The sequence below is a fragment of the Vombatus ursinus genome, unplaced genomic scaffold (genome assembly GCF_900497805.2).
Source record: "Vombatus ursinus unplaced genomic scaffold, bare-nosed wombat genome assembly UNPS02014809.1, whole genome shotgun sequence".
NCBI lineage: Eukaryota > Metazoa > Chordata > Mammalia > Diprotodontia > Vombatidae > Vombatus > Vombatus ursinus.
In genome coordinates, this window is record NW_020954587.1 from 18352355 (window position 1) to 18367111 (window position 14757).

The following is a 14757-nucleotide window of genomic DNA, read 5'->3' on the forward strand; positions in this document are numbered from 1 at the left end:
GTCTAAAATGGCTCTTTATGTAAAATAAGAACCTTGTGGTTTATTAAAAAAGATACTAGCAATGGTCTCTAAATATTATCTGATACAAATGAAACTACTATTATACCAGACATGTAAGAATATTATTAAGATCTTCTTCCTGGGCAGTTAGGTGGCACAGTAGATAGAGCACCGGCCCTGAAGTCAGGAGGACCTGAGTTCAAATCTGGCCTCAGACCAAACACCTGACACGTACTAGCTGTGTGACCTTGGGCAAGTCACTTAACCCCAATTGCCTCACTAAAAAAAAAAAAAAAAAAAAAAAAAAAGATCTTCTTCCTCCCATAAGTAAGAGATAATAAGTAAGAGATAATTTAACTTGTTTAAGGGAAAAAAAAGTATTTACATTTAGAAAGGTCATTTTTTTCTACATAAATTGGAAATTTTATACCATGTGTAACACGAAGACCCATCTGCTGAGTCAACTAAAGGAAAGATGCATCGAGGCTATTAAACAAACAGAAAATAGATTTTTATGTTTTCTCTTATTTCAGAAAAGTAATATTATGAATATGACATCACAAGACAGTAAAAGTTGAAGCTCAGCCAAAAAAAAAAAACAAAACTGGAAATAACTAACTATAATATTTGGGGAAAAAACAATATAGACTAGCAAATCAGAAATGTTAATCCTCAGGTTACTTTTCAACCAGGCCAACTATGGGAAAATCTCCAATGAGAAATGTAGAGTTGGTAATGCAATGTAGAGTTGGTAAAGGGAGGCAGTATGAAATAAAAGCTGGAAGCATCGATTGAAATAAAAGCTAGGACCCAGCCTATCTGTAGTAGAAAGAAAGCTAGACTTGGATTCAGAAAGACTTGGTTCAAATCTCATTTCAGATTGTTGTTTGTCCTTTGTTTTCAAAGAGGACCAACGATATCATGGGGTAATGTCTTGACTTAAGTGTGAATTGGATTTAAGTAAGTCAGAGTTGCACAAAGTCATTAGCCTTACTTTCACATAGTCCAGTGGCAAGACAAAAGTCAGGATGACTGGCAGTGGCTCAGAATGCAGTGGATGACCTTGGCACCTTTGATGTCTGACCAAGCTCTAAGCACTCCATAGCACCTACTTCAGCCACTTTCATGGCTGTTGATATAAGTTGTTCTCTTCTACTCATTCCAGTCAACATCCCCCTAACTCACCAATGGGTCTGAAGTGCTCAAACCCATCAGTTACCCTCAACTTACTTTAGCCCATCTGCTGAGAAAGTTTTACTGGGTTGTGGCTGCTCTGATTGCTATAGTTTCTTAGAGACACAGGTGAAGGTATCTCATTTCAGACACTAACTAGCTAGCTGTGTGACCCTGGGCAGGTTATTTATAAGCTCCTCATTTATAAAATGGGGACAATAAGATCATCTACATCACAGGATTGTAGTGAGGATCCAAAGAGATAATATTTGTAAAGTGCTTTGCAAACCTTCACAAACTATATGTTAACTATTATTACTATTACAGAGATTTGGAAAAAATAATATAGCATAGAAAGTCAGTAATGTTAACCCTCAGGTTAGTTTTCAATGGTCCTAATTATGGGGAAATCCTCAAAGGAATCTGGGGAAGAAGTTAGGTGCAATGGAACAAGTATTACATTTAGAGACAAAGAACTTGAGTTCAAATCCTGACTCTGCCACTTCTTATCAATGTAAACTTGGTTAAGTCTCTGGGTCTCAGTTTCCCCAACTGTAAGTAGAAAGGATTAGACAAGGTGATCTTGAACATCCCTTCAAGTTCTAAATTTATGATCCTATAAATAAAAAACTTACTTCAAACTCATTTGCATTATAATCTTTTAAAACCAGTTTCTCGTGTTAAAATGAGAACAGTTTTCATCTACACCTCCTTAGTATCTAAAAATATTGCCTGGGCACTGTTTGACTTACTTTATTTTTACAACAAAGATAGATAGACTGGTATAAGATAAATTGAACTAGAAACATGTTCAAATGAAGTAGAAAATACGGTCAAATGCCTTAGGCAGAGCAGGTTCTTTTCTCTTCAATATGTTTTTTCCATTACTGTTACAAGACATATTTAATGCACTAGTAGGGAAAAGCATAAGAGATACTGGCACACACCTGAGTACCATGCTAATTATGGCCTAATTTCTATTATGTCCCAGAGGGCATTAATTGAATGCACTTTGTGGAGTAAGCAACCACTGCAAATCAGTTTTAGAGTTCAGGTCTATTTTCTGGTACCATTCCCTTATGTCCATTATAATACTTAAAACCTAAAATTCTCTTCTTTAAGTTAGATGGGTCAAGTAGCCAAGAGTAACATTTGCAGAAACTTGATGGGAGGGCAAAAAACATTGGAAAGAATTCTTTCAGCCATTTCCCAATTGGTAATCAAAAGATGTGAACACAAAGTTCTCAAAGGAAGAAATCCTTGCTATTAACAATTAAAAAAAAAAAGTTCCAAATCACAATTAATTCCACCGCATGCAGATTGGCAAAGGTGAAAAAAAATGAAAATAACAAATATTGGAGGGACTATGGGAAAAACAGGCACATTAAGGTACTGTTATGAATTGGTCCAGTGATTCTAGAAAACAATCAGGAAATCTGCCTAAAAAGTCAACAGACTGTGTGTACTTTTTGATCCTGTTATACCACCACTAGGCCTATATTATATCCTAAAGAGATCAAAGAAAGAGGGATTTTATAGCAGCTTTTTTTTAATGTCAAAGAACTAGAAATTAGTCAATTAGGGAATGGCTAAACAAATTATGGCAACAGTAATATAACAGAATATTATTGTGACATAAAAAACAAAGAAAAGAGATCATTTCAGAGAAACCTGGGAAGATTTGTATGAATGATGAAGAGTAAGTAATACCAATAGAACAATTTATTATTAGTGAAATAACCAACCGCTGTTCCTATCAGTGCAATGACCACCTACTTTTCCAGAGAATCATAGATGACGGATTAAAAGTGCAGAAATAAATACATTTTTAGACATAACCAATGAGGGAATTTGTTTTACCTGACTATGGATACTTGTTACAAGGGTTTTGTTTTTGATTTTTGTTTTCAATGGGGGAGGTAGAAGAAAATGATTTTTGTTAACTGCAGGAAAAAAAAAAAGGAAAGAGTTCTTATATCTCACAGTTTATCTGCCTCCTTTGTCGTCACAAATATTCACTCACCTTAAGTGTTCCTCTGTAATAGTTAGACACAGGAGCTACTTGGTCCATGTTCTTGATTCCAAAGTTACTCATCTTAAAAACAAACAAAATTTTAAAACTTGAAAAGAACTCATAACTTGGTCACACAAACACAATTCTAGTACTGTAATAACTTTTATTCAATACTCATTTAACAAACATCATTTAACAAGCACTTATTATGTGAAGAGTACTGTATTCTATAGCAGAACATATAATTCAAAAATGCTGAAAAGCCTCATTTAAAAGACTTTTTTTTTTCCTAATGGAGCTTAAGATTAATACATTTCTCACTATACATGGCAAAGAAGTAGTTTATTTAATTTTTAAAAAGAGTGACAATTTTAATTTTATTTATTGAGTCCTATTAAAGACCTTATGGAAATGTCTTTTTTATCTGGGCACAACTGAGTTAAGGGAGTTTCTACTGTAAACTATCTGGAGGGAAGGAAAAAGGAGGGGAAAGAACCTCAGGATTACTTTCTGGATGATTCTGGGAGCGTACTTCTAATCTCAGCTGTGCTTACTTTACCCAAATTAAAAAAGTAGCCAGAGAGGTATGGAGAAATTCAATTCAATTACATTCCTTAAATACATGTAAGACATCTTATCAGTTGCTGGAAATACAAAGATGATATGTGACACAGACTATGTCCTCAAAGAATTGTAGAATAAATAAATCTGTCTCAAGGCAGAATGTGATAGAAGCAATGGAGAATGTCAGAAAAGATTCTAGGAATACTTAAGAAGCAGATTATTTTCAGCTAGAAGGAAGATCAGGGAAGGGTTTATGGATAAAAGTGGCACCTTAGTTGATCCTTGAAGACAAAGATTTCAACAGGTAGAGATAAGGAAAGGGTCAGACTATGCTCATCTAGCTGAGCTAAATATGCTGAAGGTCAGTGTGTAAAACTGCCATTCAGATATAAGGAAATGGATTCAACGATAAACAAATTTTCAAACTGCTGGTTTTGGTCTGTGGGATTATGACTTCAGGTGAAGATCAAATCAGTCGCTGAACTTTCTTCTAGACAGACAGCTGCGGCTTCAGCTCTAGCTTTACAGTACTTGTAAAGTGATTCATAAAAGTTTTGTCGGCTGCAGACCCGGAAGGCCAATCAGCCGTGGGAGGTGAGGCTCTCCTTGGGCCCAGATTAAGGAAGGAAGAAATGTAGGAAGGAAGCACAATGATAACAATTTATGCGTGTATAATTCTTTAGTTTACATAGCCCTAGTATATATTTGGAGACATCTACACATTATTTCATTTTAACCTTATAACCCTAGTATCAGCATATTATCTCTTCTTTACAAATAAAAAAATGAAGTTCAGAAAGATTAAACGGTCAGTAAATGAGAGAGTCAGGAATTAAATCTAAGTCTTCCAAATTAAAATCATCCTTTTTAGATCTACACAAGGTACTTTCTTGGGCCCTCTTCTCTTTTCTCTTGATCTACTTGCTCTTGGTGATTTCATCAGTTCTCATGTTCAATTATCATCTCTATGAAGATGACATTCAGATCTCTGTATCTTTACAAGTCTCTTCTGAGCTCCAGTCCTGTGCCACTATTTCCAATTGGTTATTTCAAACTGAATGGACCACAGGTACCCCAAAACAGAACTCACTGTTTTCTTAGAACCTACCCCTCTTCTGAACTTCCCTGTTTTTGCCTAGGGCACCACTGTCCTTGAAGCTTAACATTAAAACAAAAACAAGAAAACCACAAAGATTTTGGCAACTGGTTCTATCACTTTCTGGCAAATAGAGGGAAAAGAAATGGAAGCAATGTCAGATTTTATATTTTGGGGCTCAAAGATCACTGTGGATGGTGACTGTAGCCATGAAATTAAAAGACACTTGCTCTTTGGAAGGAAAGCTATGGCCAATCTGGACAGCATACTAAAAAGCAGAGAGAGACATCACCATGCTGACAAAGGTCTATATGGTAAAAGTTATGGTTGTTCCAGTAGCAATGTATGACTGTGAGAATTGGAATATAGGGAAAGTTGGGTGCCACAGAATCAATGCTTTTGAATTGTGGTGTTGGAGCAGACTTTTGAGAGTCCCTTGGACAATAAGGAGATCAAATCAGTCAATACTTAAAGAAATTAATTCAGGCTGTTCACTGGAAGGTCAAATACTGAAGCTGAAGCTTAAATACTTTGGCCACATGATGAGAAGATGGGATTCATTGAAAAAGACCCTCATGGTGGGAAAAACTGAAGGCAAAAGAAAAAGGGGACTGGCAGAACATGAGATGGATAGATAGTGTCATGGAAACAACGAACAAGAACTTGGACAGACTGAGAGATAATGGAGGATAGAAAGACCTGGTACATTAAGGTCCATGGGGTCACGAAGAGTCAGACATGACTGAACAGTAACAACTACCACTGTCCTATTTATCCAGGTTTGAAACCTCAGCAGAACCTCAACTCTTCCCTCTCCCCACAAATCCAGTTAGTTGCCAATTCCATTTGATTCGACCTCCATGATATTTCTCACACCTATCACCAACCTTGTACTCACAAGGCCATCAATCTGGTTCAGACCCTCATCATTTTATGCCTGGACAATTACAATAATGTTCTCATTGGTTTCCCTGCTTCAAGTCTCTCATCTTTCCAATCCATCCTCCACACAGCTGTCAACAAGATATTACTAAGGGGAAGGTCTGACTATATTACTTCCCAGCTTAAAAAAGATTCAGTAGCTACCTACTGCTTTTAGGATTAACTAAAACTTCTCTATTGGGTACTTAAAGCCATTTACAATCTGGCTCCAGTCTACCTTTCCACATGTATGATATATATTGGCATACTTTACCTTCTAATCAAACTAGCCTTCTTGCTATTTCTCATATGACATTCCAACTCTGGCCTCTCCGCCTTTATAGAAGATCTCCCCCAAGTTCGAACTGTATCTCCACCTCACTTTCACTTCTTAGAATCCAAGTTTCCTTCAATTTCAGCTCAAGATCCATCTCCATGAAGACTTTCCTTATTCCCTTAGTTGCTAATGCCTCCTCCACCCCCTGCCAAATTACTTTGTATTTACTTGGCATATGTTTTATATTTACATATAAATATACTTTATATTATATTTACATTCAGAGAGGCAGTATGACATGATAGTTAGAGTTGGCCTCAAAGTCAAAAAGAGGTGGGTTGAGGTTGGGGGGAGGAGGAACCTTTGGCCTCGAGTCCACACATGGTCCTCAAGTGAGACCCTTCAGTCAAAGGGCCCTAGACCAGTGGTGTCAAACTCAAATAGAAATGTGGGCCATTAAACCTCGGATTCCTGAAGCTGCATGTTGACTTAGAAAATCACATGTTAACATTATCTATGTTCTACTGTATCTTGATTTATTTTATTAAATATTTCCCCACTACATTTTAATCCAATTCTTGCCTGCATGGGAGTGTTACTGGCTTAGTATTCACAGTTGGTTGTTTCCAAATGAATGGTCCATAGGTACCTCAAACTCAGTGTATCCAAAACAGAACTCACTGACACTCTATTCTAAGCAACTCTGTAAGACCATAAATTGCAGAGAAGATGACATTCTGCATCGGTAAATGAAGTTTTCTCACTGTGGGGTTCCTCAAACCAATTAAATCACAGGTCTAGTCCCTATCACTCTATTTTGTATGTGCTGCACAGAGCATGGACTAAATGTGTTGATATGCCCTGACAGAAGCATTACCACTGATCTTTCCCCTAAGACATATAACACCACTATTATCTACTTATGTATACATGCTGTTTTCTCCTTTGAAGGCAGGTACTATTTAGTCTTTGTATTCTCATGGGCAAGAATAGTACCTGTCACATTACAGGTATTTATTAAATATTTGTTGATTAAGTGATCGATTTACTTCTACATAAGAGTTTCAGTTCTAGGAACACACATTTCTAAAATTAGGGGAGAATCAAATTCACTGTGGTTCTGTTACTTGCTCAAGTTCACAGAATTAGGCGAGCACTTCAGTGTTTCGACCAATCCCCCCTTTTTTTTTTAAAAATTTGAGTTCTGAAACTGTATCATAAGATTCTATAACTTTGGCTAAAATAGCTCACTCTGAAAATTTTGGTAAAACTAAATTGCAGGGTAATTCTACATACTTCTCCAAGAAGTACATCCTGATCCCTCCAGTTACAAATAATCTCTCTTTCCTCTCAACTCTCAAGGTCATCTTTTATATAGATATGAAATTTTACCTTGTTTTGTGATGTATGTACATACTACCTTCCCTTAAGAGACTAAATTCTTAAGTTGGGAAGACATGGATAAGAACCACAAAGATTACATTATAGTTTCGTATGTAATTCTTGGTATATTTGGGTTGGCATGAAAGGCACACTGTAAGTCTTAGAGGGACAATTCTGACACCCCCTCTCCCCCACCCCAGGTGGGAAATGTGAAGAAGCTAAAGGTGTAATTTTTAAACCAAGGATTAGCAATTTAGTACAAGCAATTCAAGGTGAGGTTTTCACTTTTGGATTGCTGAGGAGATGGAGGGAGTACTCACTGACACTATCATTATCAGGAGGCTAATCAAGGACCAAGATGAGAAACAATGACTATTTGATTCTGCTGAAGCTGATGGTTATGATGTATTCCCCCTGACCTCTCATGTTTTCTTTTGTTTTTTTCAGGGATACCGTATTCCTGTTCCAAAGTTAACTGAGTAGAAAAAGGATTGATTCTAATTGGTTTTGGCTGTATATTTCATTATTTATGAAGGTAAAATTGGAGGGGGCAGGTGGCAGGAGAAGCGGTGGTTGGCAAAGTATGAGAGATAAACAGAGAAGACAGACAACCTCTGCAGGAATTTCAAGGAGGAAGAGTTTTTCTTCCTATACATTGTTGAGTCATGCTTCCTTTCCCATTGTTTCCCCACAGAAATGCAGAGGAATCACTCCACAGGAGTCAAATGACTAGAAGGTCCTAGTGCTGGGAGATGGGGAGTAAGTGGACAAGGCCAAATATACCTATATTCCAAAGGTGGGGGTCAGCTATGAGGGAGTGGGTGCTCCTTCTTCACTTTCAACCTAACAGACCTCCAAAACCTTATCACTTGGCTACACACAAATGGAAGGAATGTCTATAATGGAGCCATGGAAGTATCAAAAAATGCCCCTCAGCATCTAGTACAACGTTTTGTCCCTAGTATGTCACAAATTTATGAATAGCTTAAATTGTGACTATATTTATACTTAGGTTAATTTCCAACTACTTAGAATTATTGTTAGTAGTAGTATAATTCACCCTAAGGAATATTACTCAACCTCCTTCTGCTTCAAAGTTTTGGTAGAGATAGAGCCTCTGCCACATTGGAGAGCACTAATTGCTTATAATACAATAGGCATTATTAGTATGTTCCTGAGGGCTACATGGCAATTATATAGTACTTTAAGATTTGCAAAACGCCTCAGTGCATTATCTCATTGGAGCCTGACCACAGTCTTGTGAAGCAGATGCCATAGGTATTATTAATCTCAATTTACAGATAAAGAAATTAAGACTCAAGAGAAATTTAATGACGTGCCCAAGTTCACGTGGCCATGGACTTCAGAAGTAGGATTCATTCGAATTTCTCTGCATATCTAAACCTACATATAGCATGTTCTCAATTTATTTTTCATAGTCTTTTCAGTTTATTTCTTGGATTTTCTTCATGAACAGCACTATCATTAGAGTACATCTGCTATACTAGATGTGGATGACAGGGATCCAGAAGATGTGTCAAGCTTCCCAAAGTCTTAGTTCGCGGAATTATAAATTTGAAAGTTGGTAGGGACCTCAGTAGCCATTGAGTCCAACCCACACATGAAGGCATTCCCCCCAACACTGACAAAGGGTCATCTGACCTCTTCTAGAAGGCCTCCAAGGTGGGGAAACCTACCACCTCTTGAAGCAAGCTATTCTAATTCTCGACAGTTCAAACTGTTAGGAAGTTTTGTTTTTCCTGACATCGGATCGAGTTTAATACCTCCTCCACGTCTGTCCTTCAAACTGAACAGAACTATCGTGTCTTCTCCCGTATCATTTTGTTTTCTTTTCCCTCCAGCAAGCTCAAAACCTGCCTATGGATCTTCATATGACAAGTAATCAAGATCCTTCACTACCTTGATTGCCTTTCTCTGGACACTCTCCATTGTAGCTTCCTGAACTGAATACGATGCTCCAGGTTTAAATCACTAACAACCTACTGACCACAGTTAAAACAAAGCAGAAAATGGTTTAAAAAATGCATATTGAAAATGTATCAGTTTCAAATTAGAAGTAGCAAAATTTAATCAAAACATACATTTGGCAGCCCAGATTGTCTCTGTCAAGTTTAATCCAGAATTCATATTTATTACAAGTACAGTAGGGCATTTTTCCACCATGGGATTGATACACAGTACAAGTAGAATATTATTAAGCTATATTCCTACTGATTATTCCTTATTCTATTAAGTATCTCCAAATTGAAGGATTTTGCTATTTCGTATAAATGTTCTTATGTCACATGTTGATTAAGCAGGAAAGCCTTAAAAAGAGACTATTTAAAATAGATATTTTGAATGACAAGTATTTATTTGTATTCTCACTAGCTTAGTTGCATGAACTGAATGAATATAATTTTCCACAAACATGCCAAGTGCTAGAGTTCCTCTCTCTCAGTTCCCCCTCCCGTCCCCTAGACTCTATTAACTCACAAAACTTTACTTTGCTTCAACTGGTTTAACAGTTGCCTTTTTGCTTTATCTGGAACCCCAGCTCAAGGTCACTGCCCAAAGAAGCCACGCAAAACCTGGGCCCCAGTTAATCAGTGTCTGAACCTGTCTGCCCTGCTTAGTTCCACCCACACTCCCAGAATATGCGGGTTAGCTAGGTGAGGGAGCTTACTTAGACTGAAGGTAACCTCTCTCCCTTGGAAAGGAGATTAGTCAAAATGAAATGCTGTGGCTTTGACTTTTTCATTAACTTAAAATTAATTTTTACCATTCCATTTGAAACTCTTTTGATTTACTAATTTTTCTGTTTCCAAGAGCCATTCAATCTAGTTACTAGTACTTAAGCAAAGACACCAGCCATTTCCTCAAGATGGGAATGATAGCCTATGAATGGTGAATGGCATAAGCAGGACTATTTTGAGTGGGTGGAGAGGCCTTGGGTGGTGTGTTTTCTTTTCAATAATGACACTTTTAAATGTTTGTCTGAGTTAAATTTCAGGGTAGAATGTTTTTCCAGTTAGGCTTTTATTCAAAACATTTCAGATAATAACGCACTGGCTCATATGAAGTTAAAAATGAGAAATGCACTTTGAAGAAAGGAAGCACTTTATTCTAATTAACCAGTAGATCATGATTAATCTACACAAGTGAAATTTATGTGTGTTATCAGTATTCTCAAGACAGATCAGTGTAATAAATCTCCTAAATTAAAGTTTATTGCAAATAAGTAATACTGTGACAAAGTAATGGAGGTATGTTATGTTCTATGCTAAATATCTCATTTTCATGGCTCATTTCACCTAAACTTAAGGCTACATTATGCTTTCGAATATACTCAGTAAAAATAAATATTAATCTTATATAACTGTACATTCAATACTGTTCAATATCATTTGTTCCCCTGCTTTAAAATGTAATTATTTTCAACTATTAACACATTTTCTATCTTTTCTTTTTTGGGGGGTAGGTAAAAGCAATTATCAATACAGCAACAAAAATTGATTTATGTGGTGATACTTGATGTGTGTTATATTTTAACAAGCTACATTAGGTGAAAAAAAAAGCAATCTGATTGGTTATGTCTACCTGAAAATATTTCCTAGGACACTTTGATTCTGCATGGTTTTACAAAACTCATTAAGAGCTGAACAACAAAAGAATTGTTTTGTAGTTAGTAATTATAGCTCTTTACCTAGGAGTGGGTAGGGAGATTTTTCTCCTAGTATTTGTATTAATAGCCAGAAACACACTTTCAGATTCATTCTATCTCAGTCTATAAAGCTGAAAAAAATCTAGCATAAAGCTAAAACTTAAGAAGCCTCCCTCTTCATCTCCAAAAAGGGGGGAGAGAAAATGGAAAAACAAAGTGTCCATAAGAATGCTAGATTGGGTGGATAGAGCACCTGCCCTGGATTCAGGAGGACTTGAGTTCAAATGCGACCTCAGACACATAACACTTACTAGCTGTGTGACCCTGGGCAAGTCACTTAACCCCACTGCCTAGCCCCCCCCCAAAAAAAAAAAAGCTAGATCGGGAAGGGAAGAAGCTGGAAGATCCAGACACCACATCCAGTTAAGGAGAATGATGCCCAGAAAAAATGATTCTTACAAGGTTGTTCAAGATAGTAAATAACAGTTTGAGGATTGAGACTAAAGTCCTCTCAACTCAAATCCTGTTATTTCACTTATGTAAATTAACCAAGACCTACTGGTGAATTAGAATAAATTGCTTCCTTTCTTCAAAGTGGACTTCTCATTTTCAACTTTAAAATCGACTATATCTAAAGTGATTTTAGTGTCTGCTATACTGGATGTGTCATATAGTGTAGTGTGTAAAAAGTACTATCTTAAAATAAGATGACACCAGTCCACCAGTCCTCCTCCCCACTGATACTCCAACACTGAGTTTGCATTTTCTAATTAGTACCGTGGTTGGTGTGGTATGTGACCCTTGTTTTTTTGGTTGGGGGATGGTAAGGAAGGGTGCTGAAGTGTTTTCAAGGAAAGCCTAACTGGAAAAACATCCTAACCTGAAATTTAGCCCAGATTAACATTAAAAAGTCTCACTGTTGAAAAGAAAACACTCTCCACTCATAGGCTACCATTCCCAGCCTGAGGAAATGGTTTGTGCCTGGCCCAAGTACTGAGAGTTTAAATGGAATGGGTGGCTCTTAGAAATAGAGTAACATTAGTAAATCGAAAGAGGTTTTGTGCTCCTCTTTTGCTCCTCACTAGCTCCCTTCCCCAGTCAGCCTGTTCTCTGGGAGTGTGGGTGGAATTAAGCAGGGAAGACAGGTTCAGACACTGATTAACTCGGGCCCAGGTTTTGCTCGGCTTCTTTGGGCAATGACCTGGACCTGTAAGTAAAGAAAGCAAACTTTTGTGAATTATAAAGTCTGAGCGTGGTGGAGGGGGCTGAGAGTAATTCTGGCATGTAGCATGTTTATGGAAAGTCATATCGATTTAGTGCATTAAAAACAAAATCAAAATGGGGGGAAAAAAAACCTGGCCTTGCGCCCCTCCCAAATCCGGGAAGCATTTTTCTTCCTGTGACGTCACAGTAATAGCAGTGCTCTGATCCGGTCTAATTCTAAACAATAAGAGGGTCAGATGTCAAAGTAAGGGCTGTTTTATTCCTTGTGCTTGTATTTGTATCTCCCCAGTGCCTAAAAATGTCAGGTACAGAGTAGGGGCTTAATAAATGCTTGTAGATTAATTGAATGAATATGGGTAAGGCTGATGGGATATGGGTTTATTAATTCCTAAATTATTAAAAGCTATTTTAACCTTCTTTCATTCTTTCACCACATAAAGTATTGCATTTCAAGTCTACTGGGGAAAATCCCAAAGAAAAAGGGTGTACCATACACGATAGGTTCGCATTTCCTCAAAATAAAACAAAAGACAGCACCCTTCCCCACCCTCTCCGCGCCGCCCCCCCCCACAAAAAAACCAACCTAGTGACTTTGTACATATCGCACTACGTGAAACAAGTCCAATACAACAGGGACTAAAATCACTCCATTGCAACCCATTTTTAGCCAGGCTCTAGAGATCATAGATTCCTTATCTTCCCCACTCCCTTCTGAGCATTTTAAAAAAATGTTATCTATACGGATAATGTGAAATAATACAACGTTAAAGGGCAGCCCTCATTTAAAAAAATAAAATAAAACCCGAGGAAAACGTCGGGGAATGAAACCCTTCAGGGTTACACCAAGGCTTTGGTGCCCCACTTCCCCTTGAGATCAGTGGGTCAACAAGCACTAATTAGGCACTTACGGGGTGACGCGCCCCGCGCCAAGCGTCAGGGACAGATACAAAAAAGCCGGGGAAAGCGGGTCCTGCCCTCAAGGAGCACCCCTTCTAATGGCGGTGCCCCGCACACCGAGATGCTCGCACCTAAGGTGGAAGTAATCTCCAAGTTCAGGGTCTCGGGGGAGGCTCCTGAGGTTTGAGCCGAGCTTTCTGAAGGAAACCCAGAAAAGCAGCGAAGTCAGGCTGCGGGGTGAGGAGGGAGGTGAAGGGTCATTATTTTAATTGTCTGGTCACTGGTCACCTAGGCGCTACACTGGGAAGTGTCACGCGGATCGGGTCCACCCCATGTCTCATTATTTTTCGAGGGCCTTCCCAGTCTAGAGGTGGGACCCTGGGAGAGAGCGAGGAGGAAGCGAATTTACGCCACTCTTCTAGGAAACGCAGCAGTGGGGAGGGGTGCGGGGGACGGAGGAACGGGAGAGGAGGGGTGCGGGGGTGTATGGAGTGCGGAGGAAGGTGGAGGAGAGGAGAAGGGGAAGAAGGGGTGCGGAGGGGGAGGATAAGTGCGGGGGACAGGGTAGGAGGGGTGCGGGGGAGGAGGAGGGGTGCGGGGAAGGGGGGGTGCCTTGGCACCCCCCCCAGCACAGCTGGAAGCAGCTCGGGAGCCAGGCAGTTTCCAGCCGTAGAAGAGCTCTTTTCCGGCCCCCAGCACCCCCTACCACAATCACCCCACTTCCGTTCCCGTCTGGTGGGGTGCCAGGCCCCGCTTTCCCCCTCCCTCTGTCGCTGCCCGGGGGTCGGCCGGGAGGCGGAGGGGCAGGAGCCGTCGCGGACGCCCGAGCATTCCGAAGCTTTTCCCGGGCTCCGGCGCAGGCTGTCCGGCCCCGGGCTCCAGCGCCCCTTGCTGCCCCGGGAGTAATGCCCCTCCCCTCGCCGCGGGCAGGGAGGCGGCAGCGGCTCGCGCTTACTCACCTGGGCCGCGGGGCAGAGAGGTTCCAGCGCAGGCCGCGGTCGTCAGAACCGGGACAGCCCTGCCTCAAAAACCTGGGGGCTCCCCAGAGGCTCCGGAGCCACCACGCAGCACGATCCGAGACCCGCGGAGAAGCAGCCTCGGCGGGGGAGGAGGCGGCGGCGGAGGCGGGAGGCGAGGCGGGGGCGGGCGGGTCACCACCAGAAGGGAAGGAGTACGTCCAGCTCTCGGCGTTGGCCCTGAAATGGCAGCCCGGCCCCCGCTGCGCCCGCTCCCAGCTCCGCAGCCTCGGGAGGAAGTAACTCGATCGTCACCTACTCCTACGGCTCCTAAGGGGAGGGGGGGAGGAGGAGGAGAGGGGGAGGGGCAAGGGGAGGAGCAAGGGAGGGGGAGGGGCAGGGGAGGAGCTCCGCGGCTTCCGCCTCGGCCTGCTTGCACGCCCTGGTCTTTTCTCCTGATTCATCATCTCCCTCTCTCCTGATTCCTATAGCTGTCTCGTTTTCCCTTCTCTTCTCCCCATCCCCATCCCCCTCTCCTTTATCCTTTCACTTGTTCTGCTTCAATCCAGACTGAGAACCTCGAGTCCT

General features: G+C 40.3%; 1 protein-coding gene across 1 annotated transcript in view; it reads right to left on the minus strand.

The window, feature by feature from the left end:
• ETS2 (ETS proto-oncogene 2, transcription factor) overlaps window positions 1–14253 on the minus strand; it is a 34643-nt gene extending 20390 nt beyond the window's left edge. The window contains exons 1-2 of the mRNA XM_027875602.1: window positions 14173–14253; window positions 3197–3268 (exon numbers count right to left, since the gene is read on the minus strand). Of these exons, the coding sequence (XP_027731403.1) occupies window positions 3197–3268 (72 nt within the window). The 5' untranslated portion in view covers window positions 14173–14253. The remainder of the gene's footprint in view (window positions 1–3196; window positions 3269–14172) is intronic.
• Window positions 14254–14757: the final 504 nt, after the last annotated feature.